This window comes from Cololabis saira, chromosome 4, assembly GCF_033807715.1.
Source record: "Cololabis saira isolate AMF1-May2022 chromosome 4, fColSai1.1, whole genome shotgun sequence".
NCBI lineage: Eukaryota > Metazoa > Chordata > Actinopteri > Beloniformes > Belonidae > Cololabis > Cololabis saira.
Window position 1 is genome coordinate 32,172,005 of NC_084590.1, and position 27,218 is coordinate 32,199,222.

Below are 27,218 nucleotides of genomic sequence, written 5' to 3' on the forward strand. Positions count from 1 at the left end.
ACTGAGGGTCCTACAGAGATGAGCCATCACAATCATCCATACTGTCAGTTTTTACCAACACACAAACCATTATTCTTAACATCTTTCTTCAATTTGAAGATCTGATGGAATTTAAACTTGCTCAAATTATGTTTAAAGAAAATCTAATAAACTTATTACCAGAGCACAAAATGTTTTTTGAAAGAGAAAGGGGATATAATTTAAGGGGTCATTTAAGGATTCGTAGCATAGGTACAACAACACACAAGAGCTTTTGTATTTCAATTCATGGCATAAAACTATGGAACAAGTTAAAGGAGGAGCTAAAGCAAAATCAAAATATTATACAATTTAAAAGGAAATATAATGAGGTAATTTTTCCACGTGTAGGTCCCTTAGGTTTGTTCATTTATTCTTCAGTCAAAAACATATTAAAGACTTCTAATTTGATCAGAAGCAGCACTTGTCAGTTTTTGAAGGTCAACTTTCAGGAACATGTGTGTTTATATGTGTCTAAGGGCACATATGGGTATGTGTATATGTCTATATGTTTATATGTGTACATATGGGTATGTGTATATGTATACATGTGTATGTGTAAATGTTTTATATGTATACATGTGTGTATGTATATACACGCATGTTTATGTGTGTATGTTCCCTCAGTGGTCTGCATTCAGTTCCCCTTGGTGCAGGATGGGGGCAGGATCCTGGAGTCCTTGTGGTCTTGGGAGGTTTGTGGGGAGCTTCGCGCTCCCGTTGTGGGGTGGGGATGTCTCGGGGGCTGGCTGATTTTTTATATCTAAAAACGAGGGTCCATCTGAAAACACGAGGTCAAGGGGTAGGAGTTCATACGTTTTTTACTTCTTCCTACTCCTTTTCAAACTTGTCAAGACTGCTGCTACCAAAGAAAAGTGTCTCTTGTATCCATTGTTTAAGTCTGACCAGGCATGTCTGCCACTTACACTATCATGTTTGGAAAGACTTTTGAATTGAATTGACTGGAATGAGCGAGCGGCTGCCCAGCTGCTCTACTGTATCTACATCATGGCTGGAAGCATGAAGGGAACTGCAGTCTGTAGATCTTCCTCAATGTATGCCTCATAGTATACCGTGAGTCAGAAGCAAAAGTAGCAGATGCAGGGCAGCACAAACTATGTATAGTATAAGTATATGACTAAACCAGGGCGGAGAGATATGGACAGTTACTTCTGGATATTTAAAATATATATTTAGCACATTTGAATAGCTTCTAATCCCAACAGATTTTGTCAAGCAGTTAAGGATTAAGGCAACATCAGAGAGATGTGCAGTGGGGAAATGTGTTGATTTAGTCATGCAGCAGGGCTACAGGGTTATTGAGGGCAAATTACAGTAGTCAAGCATTCAAAAATAGAACAGAATAGTGTAACCTTTGGACAATGAATCAGCTTAAAGTACATTCTGGGCAGTAGTACATTCAGGTGAGGTGGGGGAGCCCAAACACATCTGTGATGTTGTGTGTGTGGACCCTCACACTCAGTTGTATATTGTGAGTCCAAGACATCTCCACCTGACATGCTATCTCTGTCTGAATCAGTTCCAGTAAACACCAATGTGGAGGAGGGGCAGTTTTGTGTTTATTTATTATTTACCTGTGGGTGCTTTCCTATCACTAGAAGAAAAAAAAAAGTCTGCCAAGGTCAGGCAGTGGAGAAGAGACATTATGCATAATAAGTAGTAATGTTATTATGTTCACTGTATAAATAAACCTCAGGACAGATTCTTCAGAAAATAAATCTGACAGACATTCGTTTCTAATTGACCACATGCAAACTGTGGTGTTCACATTGAACATAAGAGCATACTACCACCATCAACCGACCCTGTACTGCGTTTATATAGTACAAATGCTATTTCAACTTTATTTATTTACCGTAGATCTTACATTAAATATAGACGGAAATAGATTTATTTTATTTGTATAACATAAGTAGATCTACATGTTAATTATATATACATGTATATGTATATATATATATAATATATGTACTTGGTGTATGCTGGTTTCCTTCAGGAGACGAGCAGCATTGCAACACCTGCTTTCAGGATGGATACACAGGGCACAAATTGCCGGGGCCCGGGACAAAATAATCTAAGATGGGCCCCCCTGCGCACGGATCTCTCCTTCTCCCTCTTCCTCTCCTCTCCCTCTGCTCATCAGGTTTTTATACAAGCTAATGGACGTTAACATTAGAGATAGCCAGTTAGGTTAAGTTGGTAAATGTTGGCTGCACTGTTTCTTACCTTGCTCTACGCTGACTTTATTAATTCCAGCTTCACCGTCAGCACCCTTTTTAAAATATTTGTGTAGAGAATCTATGAGGCCTCTATTTTCTTCTTCTCTTCTTCTCTTTTCTCTTCTTTTCTGAGCACCGGACTTGTGCTGACCGGACATTTTGACCATTCTAATGGTTGAATTAAATGATAACGTCAAATTTTGATCAGCGGCCAAACCATTTTTGTGTTGGGGGTTCTTGACCACAAGGACAATTAGGAAGAAAACAAATAACAAGCTTTTATGTAACTCAAATACTACATATTTTTTTTTCCACAAATAGGCATATTTTGAAACATTTTGAAAAATTATTCCATAATTTAATGAGAATTAAAGAAAACATTTTTTTTTTTTTCTTCAGTTCTGGTCCCCCCCCCCTACCCTGGGACCGGGACAACAGACCCGTTTGTCCCCCCCTATCGGCGGCCGTGCACAAATATACTAAAAAGCATTCCCCCCCGACAGCACCAACAGAGAGACAGCACACTTCTTCTTTCCTTTTTCTATTGTGCAACTATTATAATACGTGGTGGATAGTGACATAGACATGTCATAAATATTTGTTTATCCATCTTTTATTGTGTAGATCGGCAATTCTTTTGAATGAATTCCACTTGTGAAACCCCAAACTACAGATTTGTGGGAAAAGTTTTTACAAATCTTTCTAATTTGATGTCCAGCAACAATGTGCAGTTTCTCTAAGAACATTGCTTATGCCATTCCATCTTGCCATTTTGTCAACATACCTGAAACTGCCCACACTTTTGCTTTTGCAGTGTTCTGCACATCTGCTGGGGATCAGTTCATCAACGGCGAATGATTAGCGGTACTTGGTGTCAACTCGCCCTCTTAAATTCTGAATGAAAGCAGTTAGCAGTTTTTATTTTTTATCTACGTTCTACTTTTGGGCAACTAAGATTGGATCATTTTTATTGTGTTAACTCAAAACATGATGAAACAACTTTTGCACATGACTCTATAGCTTGTCTGACTTGATCTATGTATGTTTGCAAGTTAATTGTTACTTTGTGCTCAGTGTTCAATTCAATGTTATTCATATATCATCTATTAAAATACAATTTTCTCTAGGCGCTTTCCAGAGACCCAGAACATGACCCCCGAGCAATTATTACATAAAAAATGGCAAGTCAAAACTCCACAAGTGGGTAGAAAAACACTAAACCAAACAGTGGCAAGGAAAACTCCCCTTTAAGGGGCAAAATGCATAAAAAGAGAGTAGGTGTATAATTTAAAAAGTGAAAATACTTTATTAACAAAAAATCTTTTAAAGGTTTGGAACCCAAAACTATCCAAGCTTTCATGATCGGCAGCCTGAGGAACAGTGACTGAAAGCTACAAAGCAAAGTTAGGTAATCGAGTCGGGCAGCTTTCTGTTTCACAAGTTATGAATGAAGTTTAGGTTTCAAAGCAGTGCATGCAAAACGGTGTCAGAAGGTCTACCTCACTTTCCTCTCATATTCACAGGTCCAAGTTTTTTGGAACCTGGTTCCCGTTAGCTAAAGTTTTAATACATATTTTTTTAAAAGAAAGTGCATGGTCTGAAACGACAGTGGTGAGTGTGCGGCCGCAGGAATTTCCTGTCCTTTATCTTCCTTCACCAGACGATCAAGCTCAGAAACTCTTTATGTACAGCACATGTTCAAGCATGAGTGGTCATTGATTATATATTCTAGGCTCACAGCTGCCATTTTTCTGAAGAAAAAGAAAATCCTCCAAGTGACTTTAAAGGGGTTGCCCACATTTATTAGTCGTCCTTCTAAGAATAGAAAACTGACCTTATTGTGGGTCGCAGATAAAGACTGGCTCTATCACCGAAACGGTGAAAGTTGAGTCATACTACGCGTATGATGTCATGTATTCTCACTGAGCTTCAATCCGTGATTACTCTCCCCACGCTCATTACAAAGAGGAAGCTGGCTGAATTTGCTTTCTTCAGCGAGAAATCAAACAGTTGCCACCCAACAACAAACATCTGGACGTATTCAACAAACCTGACAACAAACCGAAACATATGAAACAAAGTTTATTCTTTATTTTACATATCTGTACATAAACATTTCTTCCCTCAAATAAAGTATCTGAATACAATAGGATGAAAACGATATTAACACACTTATTCATTTAAAATGACTTGTGTCAGAAAATCAACATTCACAAAATGTTGAAGAGCAGTTAGAGTGAACATATTACCAAAATCTACAACTCCACTACAAGGCAGGCATGTTTCCTTTACACTCTTTTAGCACCTTCAAATAAACATTTCTCAGTTGAAAACTACCATTTGTGCAGAATAAAAACGGGTCAATTTTAAGATACTTTAAAATTACTGTCCAACTTAAAATGGTCTGAAGAAGTTAGTTTTCCATCGTCTTTTTTATACAGCGTTGCTTCTTTTTTTCTCTCATGTCTGTCTTTTTTTATTTTCTTTTTTTACTAAATTTTTCACTATTATTATTATTATCTTTTTTTTTCTCACAATGTTTGCGTTTGAACAGTTATAATTTAGTGGCGAATGTAGAAAGTTAAAAAGAAACAATAGCAAAGCAAGGCCGATCACTGCACAGGAAGCTGGAGACAGTATCCATGACAACACAATCAGTTTCCTCTTCTCCCAGGAAGCAGGAAGTGCTACTCCATCCTTAGCAGTGGGAGAAGAGAATGAAAGAAGGTGGCTTTCTTCTGTGCTGCTGCTACCACTGAAGTCAGTGAGTTGGACAGGGGGGGTAAAGACGGGTGGGGGTGGGGGTGGGGGGTACGGGGGGTACAGGGAAGCAGCGAGGAGCAAAATACTTAGGACAAGCAGGAAGGGCTTGGATTGACACGGGGCAGAGGTGGAATGGCCGGAAGGGAAACTTTGTTTTGGCGCAAGGGCTGAACTCAGGGGAGGAAAGCAGAGTGGAGGAGGGATGGGCATCTTATTTGGATAGGGTTTTCTCCGCCAAATGTTTCTGCTGGCTCTCGGCATGCCTGGAAGAGATCAGAAAGTTTTGACTTGAATCACGCATTTCTCTTGTTGCAAAAAAAAAAAAAAAAAAACAACCAAAAAAAAAACCAGACATCAAGACATACAGCACAGGAACTGACTCTACCCACAAGTTAAAAATGAACGTGTAATAGGCCACCTATCAAAACACATCACTGAGCTAAAGAGGTGTGATGGTGGATGTTTATTCACGTTCACATGTTTCCTCACAGGAGTCATGACTATACTCACAAAACTTTGATGCTAATAAGTGACTACAGTATGCTCACCTGCTCTACATAGCACATACTCTCTAACTGAAATATGTTTCCAATCTCTGCATTCATTTAATATCCTAACAATGATGAAATATTACAGGTATTGCACAAGAATGTGACAAAGATTGATAAGATGAATACGGTCAAATAAATATGCATAACAAGCTGTGGCAACGGGACAGCTTGCTGGCATCTAAAGAGAGGGGATTGTCAACTTTCAGGTTGCAAGAGTTTTTGTTTGCAGTAGAAAGTAGCTTGTCACAGCCTTTTGTAGGGTTTGATCTGCGCCGTGATGAAAGTACAACTGAGTAATACAAGGATGTCTGGGTTCTCCTTTAAGGTTTTCAGGTCTTTGGACTATTTAGCTTGATCTAATGCCGAAACACAGGTAGTGAGAGCAATTCCAACCTCTCCCATCGACTATCGTCCAAACGAAACCGGCAAATGTTGCCCTGACAACAATTCATCTTAGTCTGGAGTGAAATCAATCTTCATTTCTTTCTGGTGTACATCACGCTGTGCAGTGGTGCAACACATTTACAGCTGAAAGCAGTCCCTTCAAAAGACATTAAGCATTTCTGTTAGAATATTGTTTGCCAAGAGGGGAACTCCACTGATTTTACACGTCAGAGTTTACTCTTCTGTGTTCAGCTCTTCTGGAGAATCGCTGGATACATGAAAAGAGCAGCACAAAGCTCTCTCTCACCACTGAGGGAAATCTTAGAAACTCGATCTGACTACCTTTCGGGTTTTTCAAGGATGTTGAAAAACACGTGCCATGTATTGATTTATTTTTAGTAATGTTGTGTATTTTGAAACTGACAGGGATACAGATGTGAAAGTGAAAGGAAGGAAAATGTTGAGAGATGCACAGCAGAGTTTGGTATCTTATCTTATATTATTCCGGCATTAACGAACACATTAACCATCTCTTTCAAATTTTATCATGTTTTTTTTTTTTTAATGCATAACAACTGCGTGAAAGTGTGTAGAAAATATAAGCAACAAGTTCCCCATTAAGAGATTTATCACCTTGTGAGGTCCTCTATGTCAACCAGCATGGCGTCTTGTTCCATGTGTAGTTCATCACGAATCAGCAGCAACTGTACAAGCTCCTCGTTCAGGCCTGGAGTGATCAATGAACATACACGAAAGTATTACAATGACAAAGCCGTAGTTTCTAAATGTACATTATGGAAATACTTAAAGAACCACAATGACCACCAAGACTCTCAGAAAGGTTGAAGCATGACGCACTGTAGATAACCACTTCAGTCTCTCACAAAGGGCCATAAAATGACCTCAGAAGCGTTAACATCTATTAGAGCTCTCCATCAGGCCCCGGATCGGTGGCTTCTGGCTGTTTTTATCGTAACATGCCTTATCTTATTGTTCCTTCAGCTTTGCTAGGAAAGCATAAAGCATGGGTTCAAGAGATTTTAAGGGGAAAGTCACTTTTGTAGGTATAAACTTGCTCATGATTTTGGACTCATGGGGATTTTTTGGAGCATTTCAATGTAAGATGAGACATTTATTACCCTTGAGTACCAGGGTCAATGATGTGTACAGAGCGGTAACAGTAAATGCTCTGGGGAAACTGTTACCCGGTACAGATCATAGAAGTGACTAACATATATAAGAGTACTTTCACATCCTAAGAAGGGTGGAGGGTCAGTGTGCATGTGCAGGTGCTTCCCCGATCGGTCTCGTGCTCATTTCTGCAGTCAGAGGTCAGTCTCTCTGTCGGCCTGCATGTAGGTGTGTGTGTGTGTGTGTGTGTGTGTGTGTGTGTGTGTGTGTGTGTGGTCAACTCACTCTCAATCTGGGAGTGCAGGTCATTGACTATAACCTGGAGCTGCCCCAGCGTCATGTCTCTTAAATCGGTGGGCTTCAGACTTCTTTTCATTAGACACTCGCTGATGTGAGGCATGTGTGGAAGCTGATGAGAGAAAAAAAGAGAAAAGTTAGACAGTTATTTTATTATTCTTTCTATACAATTCTAATTTTATTTTCTGATAAGAGAGTCAGGTCTAGAGGTATTTGGACAGTGGCCGTTTTATGCACGTGAGTCGAGAGAATGCGCTCACTACAGGCGAGCGTCTTCCAGGCTTTTTGATGTTTCTCACCTTATTGGTGAGGCCTTTCTTCTCAAGACTACCAAACTCTTGACCTGCTCGGATCGACATTTTTCGCTGTGTTTCTTACAGATTTTATTTTGCCCAACTGTGACATCCTTCACTGGCATTTGGATCACCTTGGACATCATATTGGTTGCACCAAACAGCCGCTGAATGCCAACTCTACACCCGATACAAACTCCAGACTTTTAATCTGCCTCATTTTCCTTTAAGTCATGATTGAATGGATCATGCTGGGACAATTATCTCCCTTTCAATTAGCTGTCCAACAACTTTTGAGCCCCTGGAAATTGAGGTTATCTGAGCATAAAATGGCTGTAATTCCTAAACGGTAAATGCCATATTTTAGTGAAACCTCTTAAGTTGAAGCTGAAAGTCTGCACTTTTTTATTTAATTTCATGTGAATTTTGGTGGTGTATAAAGCCACACCTCTTTCATTATCCAAACATCTTTGGACCAAACTGTAATTCAAAGATATTTGTGTCAAACATTGTAAATACTGCAATTCACTTTTTGGAGCTATTACAAAATGACAGAGGATGTTCTAGACCTGAGACGCTCTGATTTAATCAGAAATACTTTTCATTATCAAAAAGTGACATCTTTCGTTGTATCTTCAAATATAAAGTAGATTTTAATTTAATGGATTTTAATAGTGAAAGTGTTATTCTCTGCCTACAGATTCTGACCAGTGAGATCTTCCTGATTTTCTCTGCTAATTCTTACTACCTTTTGGCGATTTATAGACAAAAAGTGGATTCACTAAGAAAAAATTATGAATTTAAATCTGATTGGAACCAACAATCCTTTCTAAGAGACAGGTCTCCCATTCAGAGTCTTGGTTCTCGGCTGAAACAAAAGGGAATATCAGTCCTTTGTTAGGTTTTCTCCACTTTCCAGAGACACGTTAGGGGATTCCATGTCGGCTGATGAGGTTATGTAATAATAAACAGTGCATGGGAAACAGAATTAGTCTTGTTTTATCGCTACAGAAAGACAGCTGGCTATTTTCATATCTCATCTTACATGTATGATAACCCTTTTGTCATCTTTTTTTACAATCATTACTTTCCAACTCCAACTTGTTTGCTACATCTCAGTGGGAAATATTGTACTTTCAATTTTACTACGAGTTCCCTCTGAGGTCTAACAAGAATTTTTTCCACATAGCACTTATGGACAAATATAACGATTTCCTATAAGCCAAAGTACGACCCAGGCTTGGGAATTATTTTTTGTCCATCTGCCACAGTAGCAGGAAGATATGAAAATCTATCAGATATTCTTTTATTTCTATTTTTCTAACCAGACATTTTTATATGTCATCATGCAACTACATGCCATTTTTTTAAACAAAAGCTTAACAAAAATACTAATATACACTTACACAAAGGCAAATATTCAACCAAACATGCATTTTTCACTCAGGGTTAACTAATGTGAGATCATAATAATTCCAACAAAAGCACTACCCAGTCCCTAATGACAGGTTTTGTTTCAGAATGAGTCTCTCAGGATTCTGCCGCTTCTATCTTTTATAAACACAGGTCAGTAAGAGGAATGACCATCTCTGCCCTCATGGTAGCCCTTTTTTCTGACCTTTCTCTGAACAATTTATATGGGGCATTTGGATGACTCGCGATCTTTAAGCCCCCCCTTTTTTTTCTCTTTTTCGTGAAGTTTATTGGCAGCAAGGTGAAAAGGACAAATTGTGGCTTGTCTCGTCATTTGACAACCAGTCGGGGATTCACCATTGTTCGCTCCCCTGCTGCGTTTCCTTTTGGGTTTTCTTGTGTAAATGCCGGTTTTCCTCCGGCTCTTACATGTTGTTTAACATCCACTGCATTATTCTTATTATTTGTTCTACACGGAGGGAAACAAAAGCTGAATGTGTGCCCCCCCCCAAACAAACACCCCCACACACACACCCTCTTCTTTAACTCCATGGCGCAAAGTTGTTCAGGTGCCATGTTGCAAAATCCTTTGTGGGACGTCTAGTAGGTTTAGCAAAATAAGCAGTCACTACATAAAATAACCCACATTTTGGTGCGGCAGAGCTTATTTTAGGTGCTGACTTTCTCTGAACAATTAAAATTCATGTGGCATTTGGATGATTCTGGTTTTTAATTGCCCCCTTATGGTTTGTGCAAGCCAAGCGCCGACCATTTGAGTTGAATCTTTAGTGGAAACAAAACAATTTGCAGTTCCTTGACTGGCAAATGGTGTAAAATCGTGTCTCCATTGAGTCCCATGTTAAAATGTCCAACTTTACAGCAGAGATAGCCATATTTACAGCCTGGGCAGAGGCGATTCTACAGTCTCTTAGAGCCCAGGGCAAATATTCACAGGGGGCCCCTCCAACTAATTAATCAACCTTATATAATTAATAGTCTGACACAAGGAAAATATTTAAATTTTTTATTTTTTTTTAATAGTGCACATTTGTATTGTTTCAAAATAAAATATTAACACCACTGGCAAAAAGCACAATTATTTCCATTCACACTCCTTAGTAGCACATTTTCTAAATTGCTTGCCAATTAACTCATTCTTATCATTCTTAGCTTGACATTTAGGTTTAACTGGACACAGCTTTGACTTGATAGCTGAAGAATTACTTTTGTCCAAGATGGTTACTTTATTTTCTGCCTGCCTATCTGAGTAAACAAGTTGATTGCAGGTTTCTTGTGACACTCAACATTAGCAGGACAGACTGAGCTGCTGATAGTTAAATTAGCTCATGTATTAGCTGCACTACTTCCCACTTTCCTCTTTGTGTTGTTGTTTTGCTTTTCATTTCTTACAGCCAGGTGGATATTCTTTTCATTTGATAGATCTACCATCATCAGGTTTGTTCAAGTAAGCGGTAGCGAGAGCGAGAGGGAGAGCCGGGTCCCCCCTCTAGGGAGCTCTCTGCGGCCGACCATTGTCATTGCAAATTCTCCTTTGGATTGTAAATCGTTATGAGAATTGGTCGGCCCTTGGGGGCCTGAGGCCCCAAGCATTTGCCTGATATGCCTGTTGGCAAGGCCTGTGAGCCTGGGTAAAAAAAATAATTGTTTTGGTCTCAGATTTCACATCCATGACAACCTCTGAAGGGAGTGATTTTTTTTTTCCATGTCAGGTGATTTTATATGAAGCAATAAATATATTTCTAACATGAGGTGTAGAGTAGCCCCCATGTCGAGCGATTATCCCTCCCTCATACGTCATGTCAAGCGTAGGAAAGTAATCAGCAGTTTATATTAACCCTGCCTCGGCTAACTGCAGTGGTAAAGTTTGATTTTGCCACCGAAACATGATCTGAAACTGGATATCTCACTGTATTCCAGCAGTGATTGGCTGAAGGTAGCCACGGCTAACTTTGATTGACGTGCGGTGGGCGTATTCCATTTGGTTTCCCTGGCAACATGGCAGTGAGCAGTACAAGGAAAAAGAGGTTCTTCAAAAACCTATGGGTCATGTGACTATACTTCAACCATTGTTTTTACACTCTGGGGTCCGAGCGCCAGCCATCCAACTACGGGGTTCAGTCTTACGTGGATCTACGATCAGAACGAGTCTATTGTCTCGTCAAATGACAACCAGTCAGGATTTTCCACTGTTTGCTTCCTCGCTGCTTTTCCTCCTGGATTTTCCTCTGGCTCACACATTTATTTGAACAACTGCCACATTATTATACATTTTTTTTTTACAATGTAATTATAACTCTAGATCTCTGTTTTCCTTTCTTCTTTATCTTGATGCTGTAAAAGGCATTCTGGTGCCTCAGTGCGTTGCCGTGGTAACTTGTTGGTGACCTACTTGTGTGTCTCAATAGGTGAAAAAAAAAAAATGGACTCGGGATTCAATTTCTAACCCGCTGTGCTAAAAGTACACCAAGAAATGTTTTTATTTATTTTATTTAACCTTTATTTCACCAGGAAACAATGAAAATGTTGCCAATTAATCAATGGATGGAAAACAAGACACTGTTGATAATTATAGATAAATGTCACTTTTTTAATAATATTTAAAAACAAACTAAAGCATAAATTGAAACTTACTACTTTCAGTGTGGCTTTACTTTAATTAAGTTACCTCTTCCATTACTTTTTTAAGGTTCTGACTTAAATACACAAGCCGCTCTTTAGTATTTTTGCCCTGAACAAATGTTGCTGCTTCATGCATCCTCCAGTGCTTCTGCTGGTACTTCCGTGTGTTTCCAGCAGCTGCTTTATGTTTTTTTAGTCAACCATGGGATCTGATGCACGCGCACATGCAATGGAAACACAGAAGGATCACGTGCGTTCTCCGAAAGACAATGGGCAAACAATTTGCTTTTTGATTCTCCCACCGTCAACACGCTCACCCCACCACTCCACTTTCTTTCAACATTCACCCAACACCCATTCTCTCTCTCTCTCTCTCTCTGTTCTTCCCAAGAGACACGCTTTCACTTTGCTCACTGTTTGGCATGTGTGGGTGACCGGCCAGGCTTTCTTGCTCATTTGTCACCACTCTTTCACTTTCACCATATAAGCGATGATGCAACTGTAACATGAGACTGCATGTGTCAGTTTCAGTTTCGTGAAACTGGATGTGCATTACAGTGACATAGGGAGAAAAGTGATGTCAAATACCATGTGAGTGATGCTGGGAAAGATAGCAGAAGGGTATTGGTGTTGACTCAAGTGCTGCCTACGGTGTGAGTTTCTGTGGTTGAATGGTCATACTACCAAATCTTTATAACCACCTGAGCCCTTTAGCCAATCTCCAGCATTGAGTCACTGTCAGGCTGAATAGCTATACTTGTTTCTGAATGAAAACGGGGGACAGAATGAAGGTATTTACTGTGGAATCTATCTCTGATCAGCTTTCTTCTCTCGCTTTCTCTCAGAAATTCTGTTTGTCAGTTTAGGGAAACCCACACCGATAGCAGACAGTAAGACAGACGGGTGAAAGCCCGCTTTGTGAGATAAACTCCCTTTGTTTGCCTTTGAAAAGCAGCTCCAACAACCCCAGTTAGGTGGAACTTAACTGGAAGATGTAGCAGCAGTGAAAGAGGGGCCGGAATCCTCCTTCTATGTCAGATGTAATAAGTAATATACCACCACTGAATCCCTCATGAATGGTGGATTTGTGGTGGTTAATAATACTAAAGCCAGACAAAGGATTTTTGTTTTATGTTTCTTTTTTTTCATGTTAAAATATCAGTTTCAGATTCAATTTGATTACGTTTAGAAAGTGTCCTCTAGCTGAGACAGTCTTCTGTCCATCCTATTGACAAAAACTACCTACAGTCACTTCAGATTCCCCCGCTGGTTGTCTCTTGCGACAACTGCATATCACTTTATGCCACTATGTCACACGTCGACAACAATGAAAACAGCTTCAAGAGTTTTAAGTGACTGTTTGTCCATTGCTGTTAATTGTTTCAATCATATATTTGGTAATGGATCTCACAATTTCAGACAAGCATCATTATTCTTTTTTACCAATCTCTTTGCTGGTTGTCCAGAACCTTTTTTTCATGCCCTGTTCATAGATGATTTCAGTTTTATAAAAAAAGACAAAAAAAGGAAAAAGATTTCACCACTTAGCTTATACGAGCATCCTGAGGTAGAAAATACGGCTTCAGGGAATCATTTAACAATGGTTATGACTGCAGTTTAACAGAGCTGGATACAGCAGGCAGCTGCAGCCTTAATACATCTTAACATTCACCATGTGTTCGCTCCGGATGTGACAGTGATGTCTTCCGACTGCAGAGCACTGCTACATCCCTAAACACCCAAGTCAATGCTTTCCGGCATATAAATTATAGATGGGCCTTGCTGAGCTGCCCTTCTCTTCTCTGAATAAGTAAAGCGGTTCTGACTGCAAGTCCAGCTAGAAATATTGTGAGTGGCGGTATAACATGGTGGATGTGTGAGTGACTCTTGGTGTGTGTGTGTGTGTCTGAGGAGGCAGCTAGGCAGATAAAAATGAATGAAATAATGATGAGCAGCGTTTTCACCACCACCTCCCTCCCTCTGAGGGATACCAGCAGAAGAGGAGCTGAAGAAACGTGTGGACCCCAATGACACTTTGCGATGACAGAAAACTGCCACTGTTATGTGCTGCTTTGCCATGAACAGAAAATACTGGGTTAATTACAACAGAAATGGCTACTTTAAAAGCTTTGGAAACAATGTTCCCAAGTGCTCAGAGATTCAGGTGGAAGATGTCAGAAACAACAAACTTGAGTGAATTAATTCAATTTAATTGGTGTAGTTTAGTAGCATTTACTATTCTTTTAGAGCAGTGATTTGGGGGCTCCAAAGACTGAATGGGGTGATAGATTTATAGTTAAAAAGGTGGAGTTGAATTGGTATGTTTTCTATCGTCATTTTAATCGTTATCGGGATAAATACCAGAAATTATCGTGATACATTTTTTAGTCTTTCATGATCCACTGAGCGATGCCCCTCACCCCTTTTGCTCTCCTCTCCTTCTCTTTCCTTTCCTCAACTCAATCCACAGTTATTAATTAGAAGTATCTCATAAACATAACTCTGCTCTTTTGTTCTTGCAGTTTGTTGTGCTGGTCCGTCTCCTCCTTTTCTCTTCTGTACAGGTTTGCAGGCCAGAGCTTCAGGACCTGCATGCTGCCCTGCAGCCCCACCCCAGTGTCTGCTGTCTACACCTGTTTATACAGTCGTCTCTGTACTGCACCAACTGATCATGTATCCGTCATAAGTACACAGAACTCTTAGTTCTCCAGCTAACGGGTAATGACTACTAAAATATCTTGTCTTTTGTGCATTTGACAATATATCTGTGCCTCTCCTCTCTCTGTTCTCCATCCTCTCTTTCCTAACTCTTTCTTCCTGCTCTGCCCATCTGGCCTGCAGCAGGAGGGTCCGCTCTCATAGGCCTGGTCCTGCTCAAGGTTTCTTCCCCCCTAAAGGGGAGGTTTTTCTTGCCACTGTTTGGCTTAAGGTTTTTCTCCCACTAGGGGAGTTTTCTCGTGCCAGTGTTTATGGACTTATTGCTCGGGGGTCACGTTCTGGGTCTCTGGAAAGCATCTAGAGACAGCTTGCATTGTAATAGATGCTCTATAAATACAACTGAATTAAATTGAATGTTTCCTTACGATCTATCTTATAAGAGATGAATGAAAATGGAAATAAAACTAACAACAGGGATACCTGAAGGACTGGAGAACTATTTATTTGTTAAACCTGCAATGAGGATTTATATCCACTAGTGAGGATGAGGATTTTTGATTTATTTTGAATGACTTTTGAAATGATATATGATATTTCATGACAAAACTAGCCACCGATTTCAGTTACTGACCAGGTCGGCTACCGGTGACTTTTTGCGATTCTGTTTCTCCACCTCCACCTGCATCTTGGCCATGGGTTTGGCCATTGCTAGGGCCAGCTTCGCCTCTGCCTGCAGCTTCTTCTGCCGACTCACAAAGTCCATGTCCTCCAGAGACTCTGAATCATCCTCTGTGGTGTCCCTGTCCGAGTAGGAGGAACTCTGCTTGGACTGCAGGTGAGAGGGGGTGAAAGGAGGAAGAGGGATTAAAAAAGCAAAACAATGAAGTTTGGGAGAGAACAATATGTGGTAAACATGAGCAAAGGGGGAGACGGTAAGGAGAGGAGAGAAGATAAGAGGTCAATGTTTATGCATATATTGGCATTTTGGTGAATATTTTTTTTGCACTAGAAGGAATGTAATTGAATATTAACGTGGGACACAAGGAGAAGCTCTATAAACGCATAAAAAGACAACAGCTTTCTATTTCTAACTTTCATTTGGTTACACATGTCTCAGGCAGACAGGAGGTTAATATATCAGTCATCCACGACCACAGCAATCACACGCCCATCCACGTCTCGTTTGATTGGCTAACAGGCCAGAAAATGCCAAAAAAAAACATTTACACCGAAACCGAGGAGGCAGTTATGTCTGTGATTCATAATGAACATCTGGCCCATCTCACTGCTTTCAGTCTTGTTCTCTGTCAATTTTGCTTTTACACTATCAGATCTGTATCACTTTGCTAATTCGTACAGTCAATAACAAGTAAAAATAACAAATTCAGTTGCCATTTTTGAATCGAAGTTGTTTTCGGTCATTCTTCTCAACTCTTAGCAGGCTTCACGGTGAACACACGCGGGCTCAGGCACATACCATGGGGGACAGGGGAGTGTCCAGACTGGTCTCCGTCTTGCTGTCATCCGCATCGCTGTCTTTGTCGCTACCACTGTCGTTGACAAAACAGATCTGTAGGTTCATGCCGCTCTGCAGCCTGAGGGAACACACAGAAAGAGAGAGACTCGGATAAGTAATATAAGCATCAGCAATATCAACCGCACTGTTCCCAACAACATCTGACCAGCTCTTGGTAGAGCTTTGCCCAAATGCAAACGTTTAGAGGCCAGCGGACCTATTCATGCTTCTGCCGTGTGTTCAAGAGAAAGAGAAAAGACAGGAGTCGCCTCCAGAGGAAAAGTGCTCACTAAAGATCAAATTAAAGAAGGTGTGTTTCTAATAATCTCTCCTGTTGTCTCCAATATGAATCGACCCAGGAGGACCCTGGTAGGTCAGATGTAATCTGCCGAGGTCCAGGAGAGGGAGGGAGGGAGGAGAGGGAGGGAGGTGTGTGTGTGTGTGTGTGTGTGTGTTTGTTGGGGGAATGTTTGTGTTGAGCAGAATATAACTGGGTTGTAGATCCCTCCGACCATTGATCAATAAACTGCTTATTTGGTGCAGTAATTATAAACAGAGCTGATTGATTGCACTGCAAAAAGCCATTCAGGCCCACTTAGAACAGGACCTGAGTGGTCGATTGTTGTTTCAAAGGAAGCTGCTTAAAAATACAACTGACTCCAATTGAATAGATTATAGGGGCTGTAACGGTGTTCAAGGACCCCCTTTTTTTTTTGACAAGCAGAAAATGAAAAACTGTTCAACAACATACAGAGCTGTGGCTGACTAATATAAGGAGCCGTGGAAACATTTCTCAGATATATTAGTGACAGCGAGCAGATTAGCTGGTAAGCCGCAAGGAAAAGTAAAACCTCCTGCACATATATCAGTCACAATTAGTTATTAGTCACAATTCTCAGCATCTGAAACAATTCACAGCATTTGAAACTGAATTTATCCAAACAAGAGAGAAAATACAGACATCAATAATTTAGGGATTTTTGCTCCATTTTTGTATGTGAATGACCTAAAGTTCAGACAAATGTACTTTAATAATACTGGCATTCATGTCCAAAGGTTTGCACCCCCCTCTTTTAAGTCTGTTTGTGTTAAAACATAACAAATGTCTTAGATTTAAACAAATACAACCTCAGACGAACACCAACATTACTTATTTCACTTTGTGATTATTTATTTAACAAAAATAAAGCCAAAAAGGAAAAAAGAATCATGTGTATGTGGGCAATACTAAGTATCCCCTTTCTACTTCCATATGATTTAAGAGGGTGAGGTGAAGCAGGTGTCACTCCTCAATGAATCGATCATCAGGCGTCTATAAAAGCAGATGTTTTAGCAGTTTGCTAGTGGAGAATTGTGGTTTATACTAAGATACTGTCAGAAGGGAAAGACATAAGCTGCGGGGTAGAGAAGCTATCATTGCTGCATACTATCTAGAGGAGGTTATAAAACAATTTAAACACTTGTGAGTTCAAAGTTCTACGGTAAGAAATATTATATACAAGTGGAAAACATTCAAGAAAGTCACCAATCTTCCAAGGGGGGGACCTCCTAGAAAATCTACCCCAAGGTCTGTGCAATATGGAAAGAAAGAGAGAGAGAAAAAAACAAAACAAGTTACCTTTCAGACCTTACAGGTCTCACATAGAATGCTAAATGAATTAAAGACGTAAAAACCATAACAGCACAATTACAAGAAGACGGAGCAAGTCAGATTTGTTTGGAAGAATAGGCCGAGGAAGGTCTCATCTCCTTCATGTTCTGAAAAGATCTTGATACGATAAAAAGGCAGCAGATTTCAGCCACAGGTGCCGGGCACTTTACAATCAATGAGTTAACCAAGGTTCAGGAATGAACTCGTCTCAGCACGACTGAAATACTGTGGGGGTACGTGGAGAGAGCTGTGCATCAGCGAATGCTGCAAAAACCTCAATGAACTGAAGCAATATTGTAGGAAAAATAGACCAAAACTTCCACAGCCATGTGAGAGACTACTAACGTCATACAGGATATGACAACTAACGTTGGATTTACAAGCTGTTGAATCGCGTGCATCCTTAGTATTGCTCATACTGTTTATAAATAGAGAGAGAAAGATTTTTCTTTGTTAATTAACTTTTTTTCAAATAAGGTTGGTTAAAAAGGTGGTTGTTTGTCTAAGTCTGTTATTTTCCTGGTACGAAGACCTGCTAAGAGCTGGTGGCTTTTATTACTTTTTATAAAAGGAAAAGGACAACAAAAGATTAAAAGAGGGACCACTAACTTTTGCACGCAACTGTATTTCCCCCTTTCCAATATCAAGAAATCCATGTGATTTAGATCACATGAATTATAAAAAAAAAACGAACACTGAAACGCTTAGAGGAGATCTAGTTACAGTAAGGTTCAGTGTTGGAGGTGGGAACACCCAGTGTGTGTGTGTGCGTGTGTGTATGTGTCTGTGTGTATGCACGCTTGTGAGCCTACACATGTCGGTGTCTTTTAGGAAGTGAGAGTCACAAATGCTGATTATGTCTGGCTCATTCACACTGTTCCTCATGGCTTCTTGTCATTCTGCCTCCTCTGTTTGTTCATTATATAAAGGCTGCTATGACAGTAAATATCAACTTTCAGTTTTATACCATTGTCCTTTGTGTTATTGATTAGAAAATACAGCCAAAACGTACTCTCTGGTGACATACGTCTGGCTCTCATCTTGGTGCAGCTTACTCTTTCAGAACATCCTCACACAGACAATCATCAGGTGCAACAGGTTGTGCTTGAAAAATAAGATCTTGTGTTTTTCATGTGTAGATCATGGTTGGTGCTGGAAGTGATGCGTAAACAGATGGAGGTCTCACCGTGAGGACAGGCTGGGTTTGCCGCTCTTGCTGCAGCTTGTATAGATGCCTGGACCATCATCAAAGAAACTGCCCAGGGCCAGCTTCTGCCTGATGGACTCCCTCTCATTCTTCTGGGCCTACAAGGAAGGATGAAGAAGATAAGGTTACTTTAATCTGACCTCATTGATGGGGGATGTCAAGCATTTGGGCTGTTTCTTAAAACAAATAGGGAGCACTATTAACTTGAAACCTCTCTGCCAGTAGGGCTGTTCGATTTTGCCCAAAAATAAAATCTCGATTTTTTTCTCTCAAAATCCGATTTTCGATTACGATTACGATTATTTTGTGAATTGACAAAAGGAAAAGAAATGATTTCAAATATGCTGTTTTTTTATTGAACATTTGCCCCATTGGGCTTTAAGTGCAAACGTTGCTCTTATTAAACCAAAAATGAATGAATAAAGTGCAAAACTCTGTAAAATAAGTTGAAAAAAAGTTTTAAAAAATATAATAAAATATAAAGTTTTATCTCTGAAAAAAAAAATCAGCAAATCAGCACTTGCAAACATACAGTAAGTTATATTTCCAATTAAATAAAACAAGACATTTTCAAATTAAACTAAACTGGGTCTTTGCATGCTAAATAATAATGCAACCCATGAAGGAGGTAGAGGTGTGTAATGTCAGTCATTACATTTGCTTGTATTGAGAGGTATTTCCATCAATCATTAATATGGTATCAATCATTAATATGTGTGCAGACAAGGTAAAAAAAAAAAAGAAGTGAAAAATCGATTTTACGATTTTCACGTTTTAACATCGTTCTAATTACATAATCGCGATTACGATTTAAAATCGATTAATCGAACAGCCCTATCTGCCAGTATAAATCACTGCTGTGAGCATATTCAAAGCAGCGGTCTTCATTTACAACAGGAGGTTAAATGTCATCTTAGCAAGCTCTGACACAAAGTGTGGAGTTAGTTGATGGACCTGGAAAAGAAAAGTCTCAGTGGACGTCATTATCAGGACGCTGTTCATTTACATTCTTTCAGCCGATGCTTTTAAACAAAGACAACAACAAGCTTAGAAAAGGGTGGGAGCTTCAGCAGGGGAACTGGTCGGGGATTGAACCCTCAACTTCCTGCCACTGCACACAGGTAACTTCTGAACTACAGCCACCCCACCAGTAGGTGGTGCTGTTGTCTCATAAAGATGAGCCTGAAGAGACATGGACACACACACTCGGAGTTCACCTCCCCATTCAAGATTTCAGGTCCACATAACATCGTAGAATACTGAACCGTCTCATCACCAGTTCCTGCTTAAAACAGCTTGAAAAAACACCAGTAACATATTTCATGCACACATTTCATGACCTTTAAGACATTCTGTGAAATGTTTGTGGTGTGTTTTAGAATCAGTCATCCTCAACATTGCAGAGGGCCGGGAAAGTTTAGATGAGATCACCAAAGTGTCTAATTCTGTCCATTTCTCGTGTGTTGTTCTAATCTTGATAGCAAACCAATGAATAATGATACAACACCAACTTCACATGGGATCCACGAGAGGACAAGGAGGCAGGGAGGTTAATATAATGACTTGATGGAAGCAACAGAAACATCACTCAGTGGTTTGTTGTATTTTTCCTCCTTGAAACTGCTCATCACACCTTCACCTCTCTCCCACTCCTTTTCCCCTTCCTTTCTTCTTTCGCTGTTTATCTCTCTCGACAATTGTGCGGAGGCGTTGGTAAGAGTGCCTTCACCAAGGACAAATTAACATAATCCCACTCCACACAAGAGCCTGCAAGATGCTCTTGGCAATGCAAGCAAACACACACATACACGTATACACACATGCACAAACGTGTGTGTTGACAACTGGACCTGGCTGGCACTGTTTCTCTGAGTGTCTGTTATAACAAGGGGCCTCACGAATCAACATGAACGTACTTGAAAATTTTCACTTCATTACCTCAAAGGCACGACGACGGCCTGCATGGTGCAGGGCGGATCAGAAACATTTCTGTATGGGTGAATCACTCCAGTATGGGTATGGGTGAATCACTCCAGATCACGGCCAAGCTGCCAGTGAAATGACTCTGCTGAACAGATGCAACGTCTAGCATAAATGAAAACCAGGAGCGGCAGGTTCACGGAGCGTTCGTGACTGACTGATCCCCTCACATGGGGAAGGCTGAAAAAAGAAACAAATGATCGCAGGCTGAAGGAAAGCAGGGGACATTCTGGAACACACAGCAGTGTTTTGCAAAAGGCATCAGTGCCAAATCAAACTTTACATGTTTTTTTTAAGAGCTGGCAACGGTAATCCTTCACACAAACTAAACTATCAAAACAAGACAGTTTTAGATGAAGGAAAAATAACTACCACTTTACCTGGAGACTTTAAAATGTATTCATCTAACATTCTATACTTAGTACAAGAAAAGAAACACTATTTACTTTTGTTGTTTTTTTTTAAATATCAAAATAGGATAACTTCTAAAATGAAGCAAAATGCACAATAAGTTAGTTACTTAAAAATGTCATACTTTTGTGCAGTTGCAACAAGGTTTTATACAGAGGAGATGCTGTTGGGCCACCGTCATGTGATCATGTGAACTCTGAACTCTTATGAATGTTAATGAACATTTGTGAATATGTGAAATTCGACTTTAAAGCTGGCTCAATCCTCAGTCTGAAATCAGCTTCGAATGCCACCTAAAATGGCCGCTTTGTAAGGACTCCAAAGCCCAGCGTGCTTTGGAGGTGTGAACGGGAGGTGGCGCCTGAAGCGGCGCGCGTCCAATCACTGGCCAGGCGCTTCGGGACCAGGATTGACCGGAGCGTAAGATCTGATATCCGAGCGTGGCGCGCTCTAACTTCCCTGTCTCTTTAACCTTTTTCTGTTCCGAGCCCTCACCTGCACCAGGAACCGTGGCGTTCCGAGGACGACCGCCAGCGTGAGCCAGAATCAGCCGCAGAAGCTCCAGCCCCTTGGACCCGTGAAGGCCACGCGCCCGGCCACACAAACGGGACGAGCCGCACATTACGACGGACGGAACCGGCCCCCGTGCGTAGCGAGGCATCGTGATAGGCCCGTGGCCAAGGCCAAGAGAGCCGGATTAAGGCGCCGCTGCAGCAACTGTCCTTTTCTTTCCAGAGTTGAGTCCAGAGAGGAGTAAGAGGCCGTCTCGGACTGAAAAACCCCGGCAGAAACGTGAATCGGGACCTGGAAAAGCCTGCAGCCCCTCCTGACCCGGAGCAAGGAGGCGTGAGGTTCTCGTTGTTGGGCAGTCAGTTAATTTAGAGCGGTTTAGAGTTAAATTTGTGTTTAATGTTATTTTTACTTTTGCATATCACTGTGTAATGCCGGCAACTATCAGCAGCGCTGATTATTTGTGTGTTAAACACCGTGTGCGCCATTTCTCTTATTGCGCGTGGCGTGACGAGGGCGCCGCCATCTTGGTCGGACCCACGTGTGTTTTGAGACACGCAGATGATCGGAAGATTTGCATCACATGATTTATTGTTTTGATTTTTTTCCTTTATGTAGTTAGCGTTTTATTCTTGTTTTTCTTTATAGTTAGTGTTTTGTGTTTTCCCTATTTAGTGAGCCATCGGAATTTATCCAAGGTGTCGCTTTTCATCTGCTTGACATCCAAAGTAAATAAATTCTGATTGATTTTAATGAGAGATTTGTCTGTGTTGTTTTGCACATGTTTTGTTACAAATGCTGGTTTGACCAGAGTCAGTGCCGAACTCGTAACTGCCTTCAATATTATTCTGTAGGAATAATAGTAAAATGTACTATTCTGTAGAATAATTCATACTTTGAGACTGATTCTGCTGTTAAAGTTATCATTTTCCTGGTTAAATCCAGGTGGTGCCCCGTCATTTTGAATGGTTCAATTTGATAAGTAATCTACTTTATTCATTATTTATAATTGTTGAAGGACAATTATTAATAACTCTTGATAACCGAAACAGCGCCCTCTGTGGCACAACAATGCTTATGGTCAAATATACTACCACTACTACTACTAGTACTCGTACTACTACTACTGTCATTTAGCAGACACTTTTAACAAAAGTGACTAACATCTGCGAGAACAACACAAGCAAGACATCATAGAGGGTACAGCTGGATCAGTGCTGGTCAGACTGCTGAGAGTCCAGTTGGACACAGCTGCTGCCGTGCTGGGGCTGGATGTTTTTTTTTTGTTCCCTTCCCACCCGACACAACAATCCCTTTATTCATCAAAAATAGGTCTTATATTCACCATCATAATATCATCTTGGCACACAGCTGTGCGTACAGCTTTCTCAGTGCTGAGTCATGCAGAGAGCTGGACAAAACCTCTAACTCATTCTGAAGAGCAGAGAAGTTAACTAGATGCAGAGTCTTTAGCTTGCTCTTAAAAGTAGATAGAAACCCTGTGGATCGGACAGAGTTAGGTAGGTCATTCCACCATCGGGAAACAATAGAGAAGAGTCTAGCTAATGATTTCATGCCACATTGTGGTAGGAGCACCAGGCGTCTTTACTCATATAAACTAGATGTAGATTTCAAATTGACAAATTCAGGTCAAATCAAGTAAAAACATGAAGCAGGAAACGTGCACATGTCCTGTCTGTAAAAATATTTATGGTACCAGAGACAAAACTCAAGGAGGATTTGAACTCCTTCATGACACGCATTTCAATAATTAACTGAATATTCATGTTTCCACAGCAAAAAGACAATATCTGCAGGTATTCTTCTTCTTCTGCACCATCACCATCACTAGAAGCACTTACGTTTGAAGTTGTTTTTCCTTCCCATTTTTGTGGATAATTCGAAGGAATCATTGATGTAATTTTCCAAAATTTGACACTGAGGTCTAGCCTAGAAATCTAGTCATACTGGCCAGCAATTTTGAATTTGCTTTGCAGGTAGATCTTGTTAGAATAGGGTCCGATTTATCAGGCTCATTGAAGACCAGTTTGACTATAAAAACCTAATTTTGGTGGTCAAAGCTCAAAGTGACCTCACAAAACATGTACTAGGTCACGACTGCCGAACTCCTAGAGAAAAATAAGATAATGATGATGAAGGATTTCCTAGCATGGTGAGTTTTAATAACATACATAGAAGGAATAATGGATGCTTTGATCTCTTAAGTAAAATGGGACGTGAGCTTGAGTGAAGGTGATGGCCTTCTCCATGTTCTTTAAAGATTCCTGATTCTGCTCTCTACAGATTTACCCCGTGACACTGAATCAGGACTATAATAAACCAGAGTAAACACAGCGCTGAGAAAAAGCACTGCATTACATGCCCATCATAAGCGCTTTGAAAATCTGGATGTTCAGTTAGACCAACAAGTCGCAGGTGGCACGTGCATCTCACACCTGCATCTCACACCTGCCTGACACCACAGCTTCCTACCCGAGTGTAAACATCACCTCCTATACAGCTCGTCTTGTTTGTGTGCATATGTGTGTGGTAAAATAAACCATTTATAAAGGTGTAGAATATGCCACTAAACGATGGAGGTGTGAACACACACCCCCGCACCCCGTGCCATCAATATCGACAGCTCTTTTTCTATCTTTCCCTCTCGTCTAATTAAATCCTTAAACCATTGTATGATCTACTGTCATTCAACATGTACAGAAACCTCTGTTTTGATTGGGACAGTTGATCAAAAATCAGTGCAATCATTCTACAAGCGCTTTCTTCAAAACGTGATCAGATCCTAAGATGGCAAATGGTCCCAATGGGTGTTTTCCACACGAAACTGCTGGATATGTGACACTTACTTTATAAGATTCACATGTGGAATTAGCTCAATGGAGTGACAGACTAACAGCCCCCAAACACGTCCTTCAGCTCTGGGCGGTGAGCGCCACACCCGCCAAATTAGATTGAGGGGAATACAATTGGGCTAATTTGTGTTTTTGCTCAAATTCACACAGTAATTTCCCTCTGCTGAAGAACCCTCATTGACAAACACATTTTCTCCTCCACTCTGCACCGCAGCCATTCATCCGCAGGCCATTAGCCCTGACAATGAATGACAGTGTGCTTGTTTTGAGACTTCAAATCGTCCTTCAAAATCTATATTGGAAATGGGGGAATGAATTGAATTAACCTCCTTTGTTAGGCGATTACCAAGAGTAACCTCCTCCTGCTTCCAACAAAACTGCAGGCTTGATTCGGTTAAAAAAAAAAAAAAAAGTAGAGCGGCTAAGACCTGAGACGTGTATAAATGTTAATCTGTGCTGTTCATACACATTTTTGTCCTTTGCCTTTTTCTAATTTCAACCTCCCTTTTCAGCCTCCTTTCACTTTTTTTATTCTCTTGCTAACTAATGTTTCAGTCCACTTTTCTATCTTCTTTGCAACATTCCTTACAAAGCAGTCTCCTTTTTTTTCTGCACAATGGACTCTTTTCACTGACTGAGACTTTACTCCCTGGTTTGAGACAAGAACCTACTGTTAACACACACATGGACACACACACACACACGTTCAAATACCAGGCTGTTTGAGCCCAGCCAACATGTCTTTTTCAGTATATCTACCATGACATCACAATACCTGTCTAGGACTAAGTGAATCTGGAGTGTAAAAAGCTTTTTACAGAGGTATTTGCAGCTAAGTGTGCATGCTTGGGTGTACTGCTGCGTTTTGGCAGACTGCGTGTGGTATTGAGAATCCAAACGGAGATGGCTTCACTCAAATATTTTTTTTTTGCAGGCCCGACTGGGAGCTGCAGCTGAGCTCTCGGCTTTACAAACATAGAGAAGGTCATCGTGTCTTCTGCATGAGAGTGTTATGACTGCGCGGCGTGTTCCTCCACAGGTCGCGCAGATGTTAATGTTTTTAAATGTTTTTTTTTTTTTTTTTTTTTATTGATCTTTTTATAGGAAACAACATACAATGAAAACATGGAAATCTGTAGTCAAACACACGCATTATACATTGTCTCCTTTTTTTTTTTTTTTTTTTAAATTGTTAATGTTTTTAAATGTTAATGTCACTTTAAAAAGTTAGTTTCCTGTTCTGGGGGCATAAAAATTGGAAATGTCGTCTGGCGGTAACACATCTGCTAAAGAACATCTCTTAACCTCAACATGGTGTAAAAACGTTATCCTTTTTTTTTTAGGTTTCCCTTGTCTATGGTCAAGGTTCTACAGGTAACACCTATACGGCATATGAATCATCACTGGAGGCTAAATCTGTCTGTCTGTCTCTCCTTTCATGCTATTTGAGCCTGGTCTTTCTAGGCAGTGCAGCATTCCATCCCAGATAAGGGACGTGACCCTTGGCCCCTCTCACAGTTCAGCTGCAGGTCAGTGCAAGACTGCTCCTGTCACTCAGCCCGGAAGACAACAGATAAGTGAGTGGTTGAAGGTTATATAGTACATGAATGTGTATGTGGGGGTTAAATAAGTACGGGGGAGGGCTAGGGTGGAAATAGGAGAAAGAAAGCAAAGGTTGGGGGGTGATGAGAAGCATGAACCGGGTCTGGACAGGACGATGGGTCTGTGAGTCACATCAGAGGTTTTTGTCTGCGAGAAGAAAAGATTTAGTCTAGGAATTAGCTTTTTCTCCCAAAAAGAATGAATGAGATTTTAAGATTAAAAGCCCGGTTACTCATAGTATTATGTCAGAGTTTTGCCTCAAATATGCGTGGTTAACGCCCACTCTGAGCTTCAGCCCCAGTCTTTGAACTGCACCACATAGCAACACAGCCAACTCTTAAAGGGACAGTTCAGCGTTTAAAGCTGGTAGGAACAGTTCAGTTTAGCATGAAGGCTAAAAAAAAACTGGGGAAACAAACGCTAAATCCAGAGAAACCAAACTTCAGACAGCTGTCTTTAACTTCTGACTTATAGAACAGAATTGGAGAAATAACAAATGGCTATGTCAACGTTATCCTGAAGGCTTGTGGTCACTGTGTGGTTATTGATCACTGTTTGAGACATAACATAGACAAGTTTGGAAATAAACTAAATAAAATATAATATTTATTCCCTGTTTAGATATACTGATGATGTCATATCTTGACTGGACCAAGGTAGTGCACTAGAAGAGCCACTTTTGGTTGTTTCCAAACTTTGCAAATGCAGTCATGGGAGGAGCAAATCATCAGCATGAACATAGTGGCACAGATGACCTAAAATATTCCACTCACACACAAGATGTATCCAGACGACACGGTCCTTTACCTCTTTGTAGTCATCACTGAGGTAGAGGCTGGACGTTTGGCTGATGACATCATCTTCTCCACTACGTCCATCCATTTTATCCACCGCCTCCCTCATTCCCTCCCTCCCTCTCTCCGTCTCCTGTCCTGTCCTTTAAAACCCCTTTACAGGGGTTAGATTTGTTCAGGCAGACTCCTGAGGTTCAGCCAAGTCATTGTGCATCGTAATCCCGCACAGCTCACCCCTGTCGTGGTCTGACACTACAACAAAAACTCTACTTCTCTCCTGGTGGCT

At 40.6% G+C, this 27,218-nt stretch overlaps 1 protein-coding gene across 1 annotated transcript in view; it reads right to left on the reverse strand.

Annotated features, from left to right (window-relative positions):
• Positions 1-4,325: 4,325 nt before the first annotated feature.
• Positions 4,326-27,218, reverse strand: part of schip1 (schwannomin interacting protein 1) — a 272,692-nt gene continuing 249,799 nt past the window's right edge. Inside the window, exons 10-15 of the mRNA XM_061719473.1 lie at positions 18,742-18,860; positions 15,866-15,983; positions 15,020-15,217; positions 7,373-7,496; positions 6,590-6,683; positions 4,326-5,284 (exon numbers count right to left, since the gene is read on the reverse strand). Of these exons, the coding sequence (XP_061575457.1) occupies positions 5,233-5,284; positions 6,590-6,683; positions 7,373-7,496; positions 15,020-15,217; positions 15,866-15,983; positions 18,742-18,860 (705 nt within the window). The 3' untranslated portion in view covers positions 4,326-5,232. The remainder of the gene's footprint in view (positions 5,285-6,589; positions 6,684-7,372; positions 7,497-15,019; positions 15,218-15,865; positions 15,984-18,741; positions 18,861-27,218) is intronic.